Raw genomic sequence first — 16,030 nt, forward strand, 5'->3', positions numbered from 1 at the left:
CTATTGTTTCCAATCAAACATTTTTATTGTTTTTCCTTCTTGATTCCTCACTTCTTCTGTTTTCACTAATTTGGTGTTATCAAGTTGTGGTGACCTTTTCCAATATACAGCAAAAGAAAAAGAGTGGCAATTAAACAAGCCAAGTTTTTCAACGTAAGAGTAATACTGAAAGTCAAATGTATGGAAAGTTAATTAGTACACCAATTTGATAAACGAGAAATTTAAAATATATGTTATTTCATGAAAAGTATAGGAATTTATTTACCAAATCTTTTTTTCTTGTTCAATGTTCAGTTTTTTTTTTTTTAAACAGTTTTTTTTTTGTTTTTAGAATCCACCAAAATAAGGATGAATCGCAATTGAACCAAATTAACAATTGAATTCAAGGTAGCTTTCAGCTTTCGACAACATCCCGTCGTATTAAAGATCAGAGAGCTATTTGTGCATGCATGTGACGATTTTACAAAATAAATAAATAAAAATATGAAGAAGATGCATGCATGGAAATATCAAAGTTTTATACGTGGTCCTTTGCATAAACAATGAGGATGGAAATTTTGTTGAGCTATATGTATGTATATATGACTCACTTAATCATCTGACTTACTCATTTCCTATAAATATTTGAAGTAAATTGTAGGAAACTAATCATATTACGCTCTTCTTACATGTACATGTCTAATATTAATAACATTTATAAAATGAGGTAAACCTATACATATTTGGTATTATATATACATATATATATGTATACAGATTTTTTACGAAAAATTGTTTAACTTCCTTTCTCTATACACAATCATTCAATATTTTACCATGTTAATTAATATAACTATAGATCAGAATCATAAATGTATTATGAAAAGAAAAAGTATAATCAGTATCAGAACTAAGACATTAGGTAAATAAAACGGCTACAAATTGATCTATTTTTTCTTTGAAACTAAATTTTATTGTTTTTCCTTCTTGATTCTTCACTTTTCTTGTTTTAGTGCTAGCAAGTTGTGGTGGTAATTAACCTCTTTTCCAAGATTTCTAACAGAACAAAAAGTATTCAAAGTTTTTGTCAAGCCAGTTTTTTCAAACATAAGAGTAATTTAGGAAGCCAAATTAAAGATGGAACGTTTAATTAGTACACGGTACACCAATTTGATAATGAGACCAATATATTGGACATCTTGACCACTAATTAATGACTCACCTAGTCATTTGAAACGACTCCCAAAGTAACTTTTGCAAAATGTGTATACCAACTATATATTCAAAAAATAATATTTGATATTTACATATGGAGCTAGCGGTACATGCATATGTCCTAAACTATAGAATTTAGAAAATAAATGATGTTATCGGTTTTTAAGATCCAACATTAGTCTATACTAATTATGAAATTTTATCAATATTTTAATTTATTAATTTTCCAAATAAAAGTATAATTTTTATCAGTTTAACTTAACTAAAAACGTATAAGTTTATATTATTGGTTTCTAAGATCCAGCTGTGGTACACCGTAGATATCATAAGTTCAATTTGGATGATACGTATAAAGTTAGAAGAAAAGAAAAAGAAATGGAATATTCTCTTCAATTACATCATGTTTTTGCTTTTCTGGTTTATAAATACACATTGTTCCTCACATATTTTCACCATCACTGGTTTTTGGAATCATCTCTCCAAACATAGAACACAAATCAGCTGCTAAGTATTAGAAAAGCTAGTCAAGTTCTTCTCATCATCAAGACATGGCGGCTTCTGGTTCTGGTATGTCTTGTTTCCTTCTTGATTTTTCATGTTATGTTAGTTTATTGTGTCGTCTTCTTTTCTTGTTCACAATCACACTTGATAAGGTGTATATTCCCAACTCTAAGTTTTTAAGATGAAATGAAAGAAATCTCCAATCATTTTTAAAAACTAAAATCTCTTTTTATAATTGAAATCCCCAACAATTTTTTTTTCTTTTTTTAAAGCATGATTTTGTTGATTTTTTCAGAAGAACGTGCATGTTATTTTGAAATGTTCCTTAGTGCATATTCCTATTAAAACTCTAAAACAATTTTGATTGGATAATGACATTTTTTTATTATGGTTATAATATCTTTGCAGTTAGGTACTATAGTAGAACTGGACCAGACGGAGATGACTTCCAATGCGATCCTTTTGTTCAACCTCAAGGAGAACATAAGGCCACTATTGTCTGGCTGCATGATAAGGATGATTACTATTTCGAGTAACGTTTTACATTACTTAATTTTACAATGATTAATCCATGTTTTGGAAAACTCTTTTTTTTTTTTCACGTCTTACGTACACATGAACGGAATATTCTGTGTTTTCATTGTCTAACTAATCATAGAAATTTCTTTATCGCTTATCTTACTTTTGTGTTTATATTATGTTTGCAGTTCAGTTAAGTTTGCGAAAACTTTGAATCTTGAAAATGTAAGTATCCATGGTAAAAACCCACTAAATAACTATTAATTTTGTTTACAGCATGACTTTAATTATCTTGCATATTATATAGGTCAGGTGGATATGTCCAGCTATGGTTTACACAAATACATGTGAGATACTTTAACTTCAATTCTTGGCTTATATACTCATATGTTTATCTCGCAAACATTATGTGATGTCATATTAATTAAACTACAAATAATTTATTAGAAAAATTCTATGTTGAATCAGCTAATTACGACTTCGGATGTAATATCAAACGAGATTCTCAAGAGACATTAGATTCCGCAGCTACCCTTGTTGCTAGTCTTTTCTCGCGTGAACCACCAAATGGTATATTATTATCTTTTGGTCCTGCATGAAAAAGCTCTTTGTTTCTTACATATTAAAACATGATGTGTAATTAATAAGCATCAGATCCTCTAGCTAATACATTAATCACAAAACTTTGATGTAGTCATAAAAGGAGTAGGAGGTTCGGGCATGGGTGCAGTAGCAGCTCTCCACTTTGCAAGAAACTGTGCTCTTGGACATTATCCTATGAATCCCCAACTTGTTGTCGGAATTGATGGATGGCTTTCTATTGCGGGGTATAATATTCTTTATACAATCATATAATCACTCATCTCTATTTTGATTAGATTCTAAAACTTAAGCTCACGTTTTAAGTACCCCATCGAGTGATATGTATGAGTCATAAATGAATAAATTACTCAACCTTTGTAGGAGCCTCAAAAGCAGTATAGACGCTACAGTTGGGGCTGCGGCTCGTGCTGCATCGCAGTCCATCTTACTTGCCCATGAAACTGGTAAATCTATATATATGTATCTATATTATTATGAGCACCATCGAGATAATGCTATGTATTATGCTAACTCTTTATGATTGTAGATGTCTCAGATGATCGTAGGCTTCCTTACACCTGTGATGAAGAAGTTGTTGTGTCCCTTAGAGAGGCTGGCTTTGGAGAAGTCATGTTCGTACCATACTTAAGGTATATAAACAATTAAACATTGATTATGTTGACTAATAATTAGCTTTGCTTCAGTTTTTTTGACAAAAAGTTTCTAAGTTTCTTGAGTTATATGCCAATGTGTGTAGCCTTAGAAGAATGGTCATCAGGTCGCTCTTAGCGTAAGAGATGAAGCTCCCAATCATCAAGACTAAATAAATCTCTACCATATAAAGAATTAAAGACCGTGCGCATTATATATATATATCATCGTTTGTTTTATTTGTTATGAGAGTGACTCATGGGATATATATGTAATAAGTTATATGATTTTTAAACTCTATGGTATAGTTTGTGTTTCCTTCTCCTTTCTTCACTTATTCATCAAGTTGTGGTAACTTTTATTAGAAATAAAGAAATTATTATCTATTAATATATCTGGTAATGAACCATCATTAATAAATAATAAATTATTGACCTTAAGATATATCAATCTTCTCATTATAGCTTCTAATTTTATGTAATATGGATAATGAAGAACTCTAGCTAATTAATCGCTAAATATATGATATTCATGTAGCCATAAAAGGAGTAGGAGATTTTGGGATGGGTGCAGCAGTTGCACTCCAGTTTGTTGCTCTTGGACATTATTCACAAACCCTCGAGTTGTTGTTGGCATTAACGGGTGGCTCTCTATTGCGGGATATATATTATATACTCTTATCTCAACATTTATTTCTTAAGAAACTAATTAACGTTACGTTTTCATCATATACCAATTTGATGATATATATGAGATCATATGAAAGACTAATTAATTACTCAACCTCCTTGCAGGAGCTTAAAAAGCAGAATAGTAGCTATAACTGGTGCTTCAGCTCGTGAGCTGCATCGCAGTCGATCTTACTTACCTATTTCTTACAAGCCTTTTATTTCAAACATGGGCATAGGAAGCCAATTAACGTAAATTGGTTATGACAACATGTGTGTTATTATTACTTATTGGTGATAAGGCTTATCTCTGATTATATTAGCCTTTTTATTTGTTTTATTTTCTTTCATCATACAAAATTTAATTAAATCATTTCCCATTTTAAGTAGTAATCAGAAAGAGGTGTGTAATTACAAGAAAATTAGAACTTCGTCATTTATTTCCTCAAAGCAACATGGAACCAATCCATGTTTAACATGGTTTGCGGTTAAACAATTTAATTATTATTTCCTTCTTGCATGTTTCTTCACCTTTCAATCTTTCATATTGTCAAGTTTTGGTAAACTTTTCCAAAATAGCAAAAAAGCTAACAAATAGAGTTTTTATTTTATTTTATTTTGTTGTCAAACCACTTATTGTTTTTATTTTTTTTAAAAGAGAGATAGAAACTAAAATTAGTAAACTAATTTCATATGTGTGATATTATTTATTTACTTATAACTATTTTTTAGCACTTGACTTATTGTTCGATTCCCTTGTTGTCCTATATATATATACGTACTCCTATGCAAAAGTTTACGTCAATGATATTTACCATATTATACAGTATATAGAGAAATAAGAGATCAAAGAAACCGCACAAATTACGTCAATCACAAAAATATAGTACTAATTATGAAAAAATTATTACCTAAAAACTACCAAAAAAAATTATTATCTAAAATGTGCTTCGGATCTAATTTGGCAAAAACAAAATGCAAATTGTGAATGTAAGCTTTTTAACAAATCTAGTTTATATTAAACTAGGAAAGTAAAATTAATATTATAAAATATACAACATTTTATAATTAAATCTTTATACGCTTTATTTACATAATAATACTAATACATTGATGTAGTCTACTGGTAAACTAGTTGCATATTATATCAACATAATCCTGGTTTAAAACTATTCTCTAACATAGTCTTTGTTTTGAGAAAGAATTAAATATTTTTACAATAAATGTGAAAGCCATTAAATTTCGCATAAAAATCTTGCAAAATACTAATATTGATTATAGATGTCTGTCTTTATAACAAAAACAAACTCAACAGATGTGTTTTAACGAAGATACTTACTTTATATCTCACATTTTTGAAAATATAGTACTTTATAATATTAATATTTATTTTGTGTATATTAAGCTCTCTCATTAATATCTCACCTAAAATGGTCTCTCATTAATATGTGTAATGGATATTACAGGACATCCTCATGCTTCAACTTCAAATAAGTGTCTTAAAAATTGATTAATATTAAAACTAAAGACATCCTCATGCTTCAATTTCAAATAAGTGTCTTAAAAATTGATTAATATTAAAACTAAAGACGCTCTTTTTTTTTTGAGATGCAAAGTGGCTATAGGAAGACATATCTCTCAAGAGAGACACTTTCGTTAATTCTTATTATTACTTTTTTAATTAATTCATTTTTTTTTTAAAAATACACTCACAAAAAATGTGCAATGAATGTGCTAATCAAAGCTTTGTTTATTGGTCTAAACACACTAGCGATCTTCAAGTAAAGCTTTGTTTCTTTTTGAGGCACACCCTTCTCTTTCTAATTTAAGATTAAGCTAACAACATCTTTTTAATGTTGCTTAACACTAATATACAAACATCTAGACATGTATATATACACTTAACGCAAACATACCTATTGTGCTCACAAAAAAATGAAATAAACATGATTTCATTTATATCAACAAATTCAAATGCAAACAAAAACAAAATGCATGCAAATGAAAGTGTCTTGAAGTTCTTTATGTACCAGAATTGAAAAGTTAGCATATAAATATATATATGTTTTTATATACCGTAATAAAAGTAAAAGTTATGTTGTTTGTTTCCTATAATGTAATGAAATAAATAAATATATATATTTTTATCTACCGACATCTAACCACAAATGAACAAATACATTGTATTCATGTGTTATGCAATGAATATTTAACTAAAATATGAACTATATTTTTTAAATTAACAAATATAATTTTTCATGTTGGTATTTACGTTAAATAAATTAAATATTCATGGTTATATATTTAGCTGATTCGAGAGTTTTGCAATATTATTGAAATGTGCATATAGGCATGAACGATGGAGCTTTGGATTGGACGGTTTTCTTAATTGTAGTTGAACATTATATGTATATAAGCAGTTTTTTTTTTCACCTCATTTTAATTATTCATGTCACGCACTCATATGATAAAATTTAGAATTATATGATAAAATTTAAGATTTGATTAACTACACTTATTAAACTGGCAATGGTGATAAGCTTTTATCATATACCGCACCTTGAGAGTCACATGTATGGTATTTTTGTCTTTGAAATGAATAAATGAAAAAATAGTATTATTGATAGTCAGAGTAGTTGTATTAAACGAGTATTTCTAAGCAGGAAGTTGGTTGAACACTTTTTGGCTAGAAAGTATAAAAACAACATTTTTTGTATTTTTCTCATAGTTCGTCACTGATGCATTTTAACTTCATTTTGTCGCAGTTTAAGCTGAAAAGAAATCAATAATATCGAAACTCGCTTGTAGTACATGCATGCTTTCTGGACATGGTTTCGAACTTGCGATGTTAGAGATAAGTCTATTCGACATTTGGTCAGAGGATGGTTGAGTAAGAAACTCTGATAGAGGAACTAATTATCACTAAAATTGTCTTGTATGACTTTATGATTTTACCTTTAGTGTTTATTTTTAATATATTTTTTGGATTTTCATGTTAGTGATACATGAGACACGGTTTCAAATTTTATATAAAAGAGAAATAACAACTCAAACTTCCAAAATTGTTAAATTGTCAACATCGTATAAAAAATTATACATACTCCAAAAAGAAAATTTAGTTTGGATCAACTCCACAGTCGCAAACATTACTCTTAAAAAAAGGAGAGAGATTCACGGTGGTTCGAGCTAGATTTATATGGCTCTAAGCACACTCACAATCCTCTCACACATAAATTAATAAACTAATTTTTTTTTTTGAAAAATATAAGGTACCACTAATATTTTAATGGGGAATTCTCTTAAATACAGTTTTCCCCGAAATACCACAAAACTTAAACTTAAATTTTTAACACTAAAAACTAATTTCTACATCCTAAATACAAAACTCTACCCCTAAAAACTATCCCCTAAAATTATACTCTAAATGTAAATATTCAACCCAAACATAAAAAAAATAATAATTTACATCTTCAAAATTCTACTTTTTATGTTTATAATATTTTTGGAAAAAATAAATTTTTGTGATATTTTTGGAAAAAAAAAAACTTTTGTGATATTTTTGGAAAAAAAAACTTTGTGATATTTTTGAAAAAAAAAATGATAGTACTTTTGAAAAAATACTTAAAAATGCTATCCAACGAAATTTTCTAATTATTTCATAATCATCTATATTTTACCTAACCTTGCAATCAAACCATAGGAAACGAAAGAAGGATACATATTAAAAGACTTGTAAATCACACATGAATCCTAAGACAAGAACATTGTGTTCTCGACATGATCATGAATGCCAAATACTTTAACGGTACCAGGCTTCTTGGTTTTTTTCTCTGGCCTAGTACCTTGGATTTTTATAGTTGGTAATAATGCATTTTAAATTCATGTTGTTGCAGGTTTCCGTGCAACGTTAATCAAAGAGTATCGCGATTCGCTTGTACATGCATGCTTTCTGAACACGGATTTGGAAAACGCAGCATGGTATGTTTGACTTTTTATATAAAATGATACATGATACATTAATACTTTTATAAATTGATATATATATATATATATATATTCTTTATCTTTGTAGGATTATTGATGTTAACAATAAGACCGTTCGACATTTGGTCAGAGGATGGCTCAAGAAGAAACTCTGATAGGAGACTAATTAGCATTAATATTGTGATAGAAGACTATGATTTTACCTTTTGTGTAATTTTTTAATATAATTTGGATTGTAATGTCAGTGATACATGAGACGGTTTGAAATTTTATATAAAAGAGAAACAACAATTCAAACTACAAAATTGTTAAATTGTCAAAATCGTGTAAAAACTATACCGACAGTTCTAGCCTTTGATAAAGGCTCCAAAAATTTAGTTTGGATCAACACGACACTCAGCAAACATTACTCTTACAAGAAAGAGAGAGATTCACGGTGGTTCGAGCTAGATTTATATGGTTGTAAGCACACTCACACCCTCACACATAAATTAAGAAGCTAAAAAATTTGTTTTGAAAAATATAAAGTACCACTAATATTTTAATAAATAATCATACATATTTTATCCAAACCTTAGCAATCAAATCACATGAAACAAAACAAAGATAGTAAAATTAATTACACATGAATCCTAAGACAACAACATTGTGTTCTCGACATGATCATGAATGCCAAATACTTTAACAGTAGCAGGATTCTTGGTTATTTTCTCTGGCCTAGTACCTTGGATTTCAACTCTTCTAAAGCAGTTTCGATTCATGTCATAGTAGTAAACATAGACGGGCTTATCAAAGAAATACCTGTACTGAGTGACAAAGATCTCACCAGCAGGGGTGAAACCTGAGAAGCCTGTGAAATCACCATTTAAGCAAAACAATGGGAGTTCTGGCAAGTCAAAAGTAATCTTGGACCATTCTTGTTTCTCAGTATTCTCAAAAACCCACATACTTGTTAAATCATTGTCGTCGTCGTCCTTCTCCTCGCCGCAGCAACCAATACATACTAACTTCCCTTGGTGGTTTAACAGAGCTCGATCAATTAAAAGGCCACTCGACAATGCTTGTAACATCGGCTCTGGAGCCGAGACATGATAGAATCTTTCGGACCTGATGTGGAAACTGAGCAATACAGTTTCACCACGATCGAAAGTCATCCGGAAGTCAACAGTTTCACCACAGCTTTCCTTTTTCGTAGCCCTAGTCGCTCCGTAGTAGATAGTCCCCTGGATGCAAACCCCGTCCACGGATGGAAGGAGTTGCTCATCATCAATGCCTTGGATTCTCCTCCAAGATTTATCACTACCCAACGTGAAAACATGAAAAGTTTGCGTAAACTCTCGAAAATCAACAAGTATGGACATCACTTTGTATTGATCCATGACAGGGTCGTATCCAAAGTGACAGTACAATCGTCGGAACTCCGTCACTGGGGCTTCTATCACGGGTAGACGAAGGGATTGTCTAGTGGTATGGTTGTATATCGTAACCAGCTGATAAAATATCGAATAACAACAGATCAAACCTCTGACGTAGTGATAGCCGAACGCATGGTAGTCCGGTGATCCAGAGATTGATACAGCGGGTCTGATGCTCTCAGAGAAAGTAGACGAGAATGTGAAGAAAGTTTCAGGCACACAATGGTGGAAGATGAACATGGGAGGCTGATGCTGCTGCTGCTGGTGAGATAATAAAGATCGATTCACGATCGCCTCGATAAAGTCTCTACGGCTGTTGATAATGGTTGACCATTGCTTCGAGACGCATCGGAACCTTACAAGTGACTTTGAAGGGAGTTTCTTGAGTATCTCAACTACGAGATCCAGAGATAGTTGTCTACCTCCCAATCTTCCTTTTTGCATATTCTCTGTTTTTCTCCTTTGGTTAACAATAGACATGGAGGACGACACGACACTCACAGATTACAAAACCGATATGTGAAAGAAATATAGGTTTTTTTTGAGAGAATTGGTTCGAGGAGAAGATATATAGAGGGATATTTATATAACCTTTTAACCTTAGGTTTAGTGGTGATATTGTTATTTTGGCCTTGTAATTGTTTACTTTTTTTCCGGTCAGGAATTTGTATCAGATTTTTTTTGGTAAATAGCAATTTGTATTAGATTAACTCAATAAATATAATACTCCTATTAACAAAACTAAAATTTTTTTAACTTTTTACCAAAAAAATAATAATATAACTCCAACATTATCAAGGGTATCTTACACCCAAGATTTACATATTTTTCCAAAAATACCACATTTTGTTTTAATTTCCAAAAATACTACAAACGTTTTATTTTTCCAAAAATACCATAAATGTAAAAAATTGATTTTTGAAGGTGTAATTTTTTTTTTAATGTTTGGGTTGACTATTTATATTTAGAGTATAGTTTTGAGGGGTATGGTTTACTGTATAGGATTTAGAAATTAATTTGAATGTTAAAATTATTAATTTTCATGGTATTTAAAGAATTCCCCAATTTTCTATTACTTTAAAATATATATATATAATTTTCTATTAATTATAGAGGATTATATGTATTGAAGCGGTTCTAAACGAAGAAAAATAAAAGCGCGCCAACGAGAGAACAAAACCCTAATTTCGCCGGCGAGGAAAAAACATGCCGGAGCTTCCGGAAGTAGAGGCGGCGAGGAGAGCTATAGAGGATAATTGTATTGGAAAAAAGATTAAGCGGGTCATCATCGCCGACGACAGCAAAGTGATCGATGGAATCTCGCCGTCCGATTTCCAAAACTCAGTCCTCGGCAAGACCATCGTCTCTGCTCGCCGAAAGGGCAAAAACCTCTGGCTCGAGTTAGATTCCCCGCCCTTTCCTTCTTTCCAATTCGGTGAGTTCTCTGAAACATATTTAGGGTTTGCCCTCTTCCGTTATATATCTAAAGTTCAGGACTTTTGATGGGATCAAATTTGAAAATTTGACAAAATGCAGGACTGCTCATAGTTCAATTCTAGACCTTTTTGGTTTGATCCACTAAAAAAGGGGTGGAAGGTTTAAGCTTTATTGTAATTTAGAACGTAGATTGCTTTTGTGTGTGTTCTTCAGGTATCTATACTCAGGGTTTATCTAAATTCAGGACATTTAATGGAATCAATTACATCAAAATCGAACATTTGTTAAAATGTATGACTCTTCAGAGTTCAATGCTAGACCATTTTGCTGTGATTCTTAAGAAAGAGTTGGCTTTACTGTTCTTAGTATGTACATTTGGTTTTGATTTTTGTGTGTTCTTCAGGCATGGCTGGTGCTATTTATATCAAAGGCGTTGCAGTTACTAAGTATAAAAGGTTAGGTTTATGGAGTCTGTGAAGTTTTGTATCACATTTGCTTTGTTAAGTATAAGATTCATTTTCATTGGACGAGAATCACGAGATTGATATGTATTACAATGTTTGTTTAGATCTGCTGTCAAGGACTCAGAGGAGTGGCCATCTAAGTACTCAAAGTTCTTCGTCGAGGTTAAGAAGTTTATAGTCTTATTTTTAACTGATCACGAACCTGGAAAATCTGCTTTAATCACTACGAATTATGATTTTGTATACAGCTTGATGATGGTCTGGAGCTTTCATTTACTGATAAGAGGAGATTTGCCAAAGTTCGACTTCTAGCAAATGTATAAACGCCCAACTCTATGTTGTTTAAACTTCTCTGTGGATGTTTGTGAATGTTATTTATGTTTGCAGCCAACTTCTGTGCGTCCAATATCAGAGCTCGGTCCTGATGCATTGTTGGAGCCTATGACTGTTGATGAATTTGCAGAAAGCTTAGCGAAAAAGAAAATAACCATAAAGCCTCTCCTACTTGATCAGGTTCAGAGTTTTAAATTCATTTTGTCTTTCACTTATCACAACAATTAGAACTTGGCTATTATGAAAATTGAAAGCATGCAGTCACTCGAAATGATCTTTTATTATATTTGCAAAGTTTATTGTAGTTTTTGTTCCTCTTTTTTTATATAAAAAATTTGCTTTTTGAGGATTATGTATATTTTCCCATCTGCAGGGTTTTATTTCAGGTATTGGGAATTGGATTGCTGATGAAGTGCTGTACCAAGTAAGTGAGCTTTCCACTCTTAAACTTGAAATGAAGTAAAGCATCTATGTAACCACTCATTTGATTAACAAAGTATCCACTTTTTTTTTCAACTCTGTACATTTGACGACAGAAGAAATAGGTTTACTTGCTGTACGATTAATTTCCTAGTTTTTGTTTTTTGCAGGCCAGAATCCACCCATTGCAGACTGCTTCTAGTCTCTCCAAAGAGCAATGTGAAGCTTTGCACACATCCATCACAGAGGTAACTCTTAAAACATTACCTACAAAACATGGGATTAACAAAGGCCCTGTAAATATATATATTCATATATATATGCATGATGCATTGCATATTGGACTATTGGGATTTAGAGAGAGAGAAAAAAACCCGCATTTGTAGGTCATTCAACATGCGGTTCAAGTCAGTGCTGATAGCAAAGAGTTTCCTGTTGAATGGTTATTTCATTTTCGGTGGGGGAAAAAACCAGGGAATGTTAATGGTAAGCTTTTCCGACCCATCTATCTATAATTTTGATGAAGGAAAAATTTGGGTTTTTGCAGGTGATAGAAAAAGCAGTGGAAGTTGATGCAGACAGTAGTCAGTTTCCTAGTAACTGGATTTTTCATGATAGGGAAAAGAAGCCAGGAAAAGCCTTTGTTGATGGTTTGAATTCCAGATTTTGACACTCAAACACTTAATCTACCTGCAACAGTTAATAAAAATTTATGATCTGTTGATCTTCAACTTCCAACTGCAGTTGATAATTCCCATCATAAAGGCTTATATGTTATGAGAGTGAATTTTCATGTGTTCAATTTATGTAGTTGGTAATGAAGTCTGTTTTGGTTTATTGCAGGGAAGAAGATTAATTTCATCACAGCTGGTGGAAGGGTAAGTGAATATATCCATTGTTGGGTGTTGTTCTCTAAGTTATTAATTTGTGTAGAGAACTTATGGTTCTTTGCTTTTGTAGACAACAGCTTATGTCCCAGAGCTGCAGAAACTTTCTGGAAAAGACGCAGAGAAAGCAGCCAAGGTTAGACCGGGTAAACGAGGTGTGAAATCCAAAGAAGACGATGGAGATGGAGAAGAAGATGAACAAGAATCTGAGAAAGAAGATGGCAGTGCAAAACTGAAGAAAGGACAGAAATCAAGGGGTGTTCGTGGTAAGAAGCCTGCACCAAAGACAAAAACAGAAGATAGTGATGAGGAGGACGACGATGCTGATGGTGGAGATGATAGTGACACTGAAGAGAAAGTTGTGAAACCCAGAGGTCGTGGTACAAAGCCTGCTATAAAGAGGAAAGCTGAAGAGAAACCTACTAGCCAAGTTGGTAAGAAGCCAAAGGGAAGAAAAAGTTGAGAACTTAATGGCTCCAAGATGCTTTTGTTTTTGGGCTGCTAACACTTCTGCCCATTTTTTTTTGTAAGAAAGTATGTTGGTAAGGCGGGATGCCTATAAGGCTTTGTGATGCTACTATTGCTACTTGCTAGGTATTTTGGCTGTTACAAGGCTTTGTGATTACCTTTGTCCTTGTATGTTGAATTTGGAAGTCAGAAAAATGCTCGGAGGGCAGCAACTACTTTCTCTGGCCTGTATACAAAGTTCAAAAATTCAGAACGATTCAGAAAATCAAAGCAGAGGAGAGCAGTCTCGTATTGTGTATTCTCATACCAGTCTTCTTGAGGCAAATGCCCAGCACCTTCAATGAGTCGAAGCTTGACATTTTGGGGATTCTGTTTCTCAAATTCCTCTGCTATAGACTGAGGCAGGTATTTGTCAGCTATCCCCCAAGCCAGAAGAATGGGTTTGTCCCAACTGCAAAGGGACCAAATCTCAGTAAAATACCAGACCAATCTGTAGCCGTGGGAATTTGGAAAAAGTTGAAATGCACATACCTGCCCGATGAAAACCCATTTGCAATTTGACTCAAGGTGTCTCCAAAGTTGATCTTCTTCGCAGTCTCGAGCAAGGCTAATTCATCAGAATCTCATGATGAGAAGTCTCTTAGATAAATACATTAAACCATCATAAGAAACAAGAGTAAGGTGTATCATGCTCCATTCATTGAATTTGGTTTAGAGACGTACCAAACCCTGGTCCTCCACTTGACAAATATGGTAGACGATAGACATCAGCTTTCTCATTCTTCAGGACATAGCTATCAAAAATATAGGGTAAGAAAATTGTCCCAGTTAAAGCCTCTATCAATATCATTTTAAAGCTGAGGTAAGACAATAGCCAGTATCCATATCCCTTCCTCTGGAATCGAAAGAATTAGATAACTACATAAATTCCACATGATTATAGGTTAATTTGATACATACGGGCTACCTCCTTCAATGAACCGCTCTGCCAAGATAGCATTTTGGCAAGTGAACTCACCAAAGAGGGGAATCCTGCATCAGAAAAAATGACACACAAGTATGTTTGTGAGTTGTGGATGCATTGTAACAGAATAGTCAAAATGTACGAGGCTGATAAGCATTTAGAATGGTCAAAATGCCAAAAGAGGTGAACCTCAGTTGCTTAAATAATCCTGGAACTGGGGATGAAACAGTCAGTGGACTATTAAGAATGGCAATTTTCTCAACCTTGCTCGGGTTTTTCAATGCCCATGTTAAACCATAGGAACCTACAAGAAACCCCTTGGGAGACCACAACAAATGCAGACATAAGATATATGTTCAGTCTTGATGAACTTTTATCATATAACGCAGAAATGATGGGATCAGTATCCGAACCTGAACCACAAGAAAGAAAGGAGACTTGACCTCTAGCACTTCCAGAAGTTTATCAAACGCCTCGTGGTACTCTTGTTCTGAGAAGATTGAAACTTATTAAGACAAAGCACCATGTATACTGTCTGATTCTGTAATTCACAACCTATATTAATGTAAATTTATCAACAAACCTGTGTAATTAAAGCCATATCCTGGCTGCGGCTTGACACTGAACCCGAATCCAATCCAGTCAGGTGCAAAGCAATGAAATCCAGCATCTGACATCTATTAAATTGTGGAGAAACACAAAAAAATCCACACAAAATTCAACTGCATACTCATTACTTTGCAATCTTAAGAGACTTTCAATAGAAGAACAATGCAAAAGACTGAGGTGGAGCTCAAGATTCAATGTAGCACCTCAGACATGACAGTCCGGTAACTAAAAGACTGAGTTGGAGCTCCATGAAGAAAGACAATGGTTCCTCTACGACTCTCCTTTGATCCTGCCAAGGATAAGATAATTAGTGATCAAAAATACTTCTTCAAGCAAAGATGGAAACACAAAAACTAATCTTTTTACCAGTTTCTCTCACAAACCATCTAAGCTTCCCAGATTTTATAGTAGAACCAAACTCTCTTCCTTTATCTTCAGTCCTCTTCAAACCCACAACAAAACCACTTTAAATGTATCAAACATTACTCTATAAGCTAATTTGAATTTCAAGAATTCAAATTATTACAGTTCAAGATTCTGTGAAACTTACGTAGAGCATCTGACCGACGTTACCGTCTTCCGCCGGAGACTCCGGTAGCTGAATTGCACTCCGGCTAGACGGATTGTCAGTAACAAAGCCAAATGGATTGAAAGACGGATCCTCTTCACGACCACCGCTGCTGTTTCCATCTCCCGGCGTCGCGTTGACGACGGAGAAGCGGAGTTTTGACGGCGTGGCAGTGATTCTAGAGGCGGTGGGTTTTGTGGCGACGGTGGAGGAGAAGGAGAATGAGTGGAGCAGAGGAAGTGGAGAGAGCAGAGACATTTTTTTGATTGGTCCAAACTATAAGCGTATTCCTCAGTTTATATATGTATCTTTTTTTTGGGGTGTAGACTGACAAAATAAAAATGTTTGGGTCTTTTGTTGATATTC

The 16,030-nt window shown here is 33.1% G+C and overlaps 4 protein-coding genes across 9 annotated transcripts; 2 read left to right on the forward strand and 2 right to left on the reverse strand.

Moving 5' to 3' along the window:
* The first annotated feature begins 1,685 nt into the window (after window positions 1-1,685).
* LOC17897985 lies at window positions 1,686-3,793 on the forward strand. Of its 2 annotated transcripts, XM_006306396.2 has the most exons (9): window positions 1,686-1,761; window positions 2,104-2,227; window positions 2,403-2,439; window positions 2,522-2,561; window positions 2,683-2,784; window positions 2,909-3,041; window positions 3,178-3,260; window positions 3,344-3,446; window positions 3,554-3,793. In XM_006306396.2, the coding sequence occupies exons 1-9, from the start codon at window positions 1,743-1,745 to the stop codon at window positions 3,588-3,590; spliced, it is 678 nt and encodes a 225-aa protein (XP_006306458.2). In that variant the 5' UTR covers window positions 1,686-1,742; the 3' UTR covers window positions 3,591-3,793. The 2 variants fall into 2 exon arrangements, with proteins under 2 accessions (XP_006306458.2, XP_023632838.1); XM_023777070.1 differs by lacking the exon at window positions 2,683-2,784.
* A 4,938-nt stretch (window positions 3,794-8,731) lies between these two features.
* On the reverse strand, window positions 8,732-9,994 carry LOC17900146 (F-box protein At1g52495). Its single transcript, XM_023788780.1, has 2 exons — window positions 9,677-9,994; window positions 8,732-9,589 (listed from the first exon to the last, which is right to left on the reverse strand). The coding sequence occupies exons 1-2, from the start codon at window positions 9,992-9,994 to the stop codon at window positions 8,732-8,734; spliced, it is 1,176 nt and encodes a 391-aa protein (XP_023644548.1).
* A 669-nt stretch (window positions 9,995-10,663) lies between these two features.
* Window positions 10,664-13,685, forward strand: LOC17900031 (formamidopyrimidine-DNA glycosylase). Of its 3 annotated transcripts, none has more exons than XM_023789873.1 (10): window positions 10,664-10,949; window positions 11,355-11,406; window positions 11,520-11,577; window positions 11,664-11,732; window positions 11,803-11,928; window positions 12,122-12,172; window positions 12,339-12,416; window positions 12,555-12,654; window positions 13,012-13,046; window positions 13,129-13,685. In XM_023789873.1, exons 1-10 carry the CDS (start codon window positions 10,721-10,723, stop codon window positions 13,516-13,518), a joined length of 1,188 nt encoding a protein of 395 aa, XP_023645641.1. In that variant the 5' UTR covers window positions 10,664-10,720; the 3' UTR covers window positions 13,519-13,685. The 3 variants fall into 3 exon arrangements, with proteins under 3 accessions (XP_023645641.1, XP_006304948.1, XP_023645642.1); XM_006304886.2 differs by lacking the exon at window positions 12,555-12,654 and adding an exon at window positions 12,716-12,818; XM_023789874.1 differs by lacking the exons at window positions 13,012-13,046; window positions 13,129-13,685 and having other exon boundaries at window positions 12,555-12,683.
* Window positions 12,198-15,928, reverse strand: LOC17900041 (haloalkane dehalogenase 2). 3 transcript variants are annotated; one of them, XM_006305025.2, is made up of 12 exons: window positions 15,647-15,928; window positions 15,463-15,538; window positions 15,300-15,385; window positions 15,071-15,164; window positions 14,901-14,977; window positions 14,677-14,804; window positions 14,484-14,555; window positions 14,247-14,317; window positions 14,055-14,130; window positions 13,831-13,974; window positions 13,682-13,749; window positions 12,198-12,435 (listed from the first exon to the last, which is right to left on the reverse strand). In XM_006305025.2, exons 1-11 carry the CDS (start codon window positions 15,920-15,922, stop codon window positions 13,710-13,712), a joined length of 1,140 nt encoding a protein of 379 aa, XP_006305087.1. In that variant the 5' UTR covers window positions 15,923-15,928; the 3' UTR covers window positions 12,198-12,435; window positions 13,682-13,709. The 3 variants fall into 3 exon arrangements, with proteins under 3 accessions (XP_006305087.1, XP_023645644.1, XP_023645643.1); XM_023789876.1 differs by having other exon boundaries at window positions 15,463-15,560; window positions 15,647-15,886; XM_023789875.1 differs by lacking the exon at window positions 12,198-12,435 and adding an exon at window positions 13,235-13,330.
* Window positions 15,929-16,030: the final 102 nt, after the last annotated feature.

The sequence above is a fragment of the Capsella rubella genome, unplaced genomic scaffold (assembly GCF_000375325.1).
Source record: "Capsella rubella cultivar Monte Gargano unplaced genomic scaffold, Caprub1_0 scaffold_1, whole genome shotgun sequence".
In the NCBI taxonomy this organism is placed as follows: domain Eukaryota; kingdom Viridiplantae; phylum Streptophyta; class Magnoliopsida; order Brassicales; family Brassicaceae; genus Capsella; species Capsella rubella.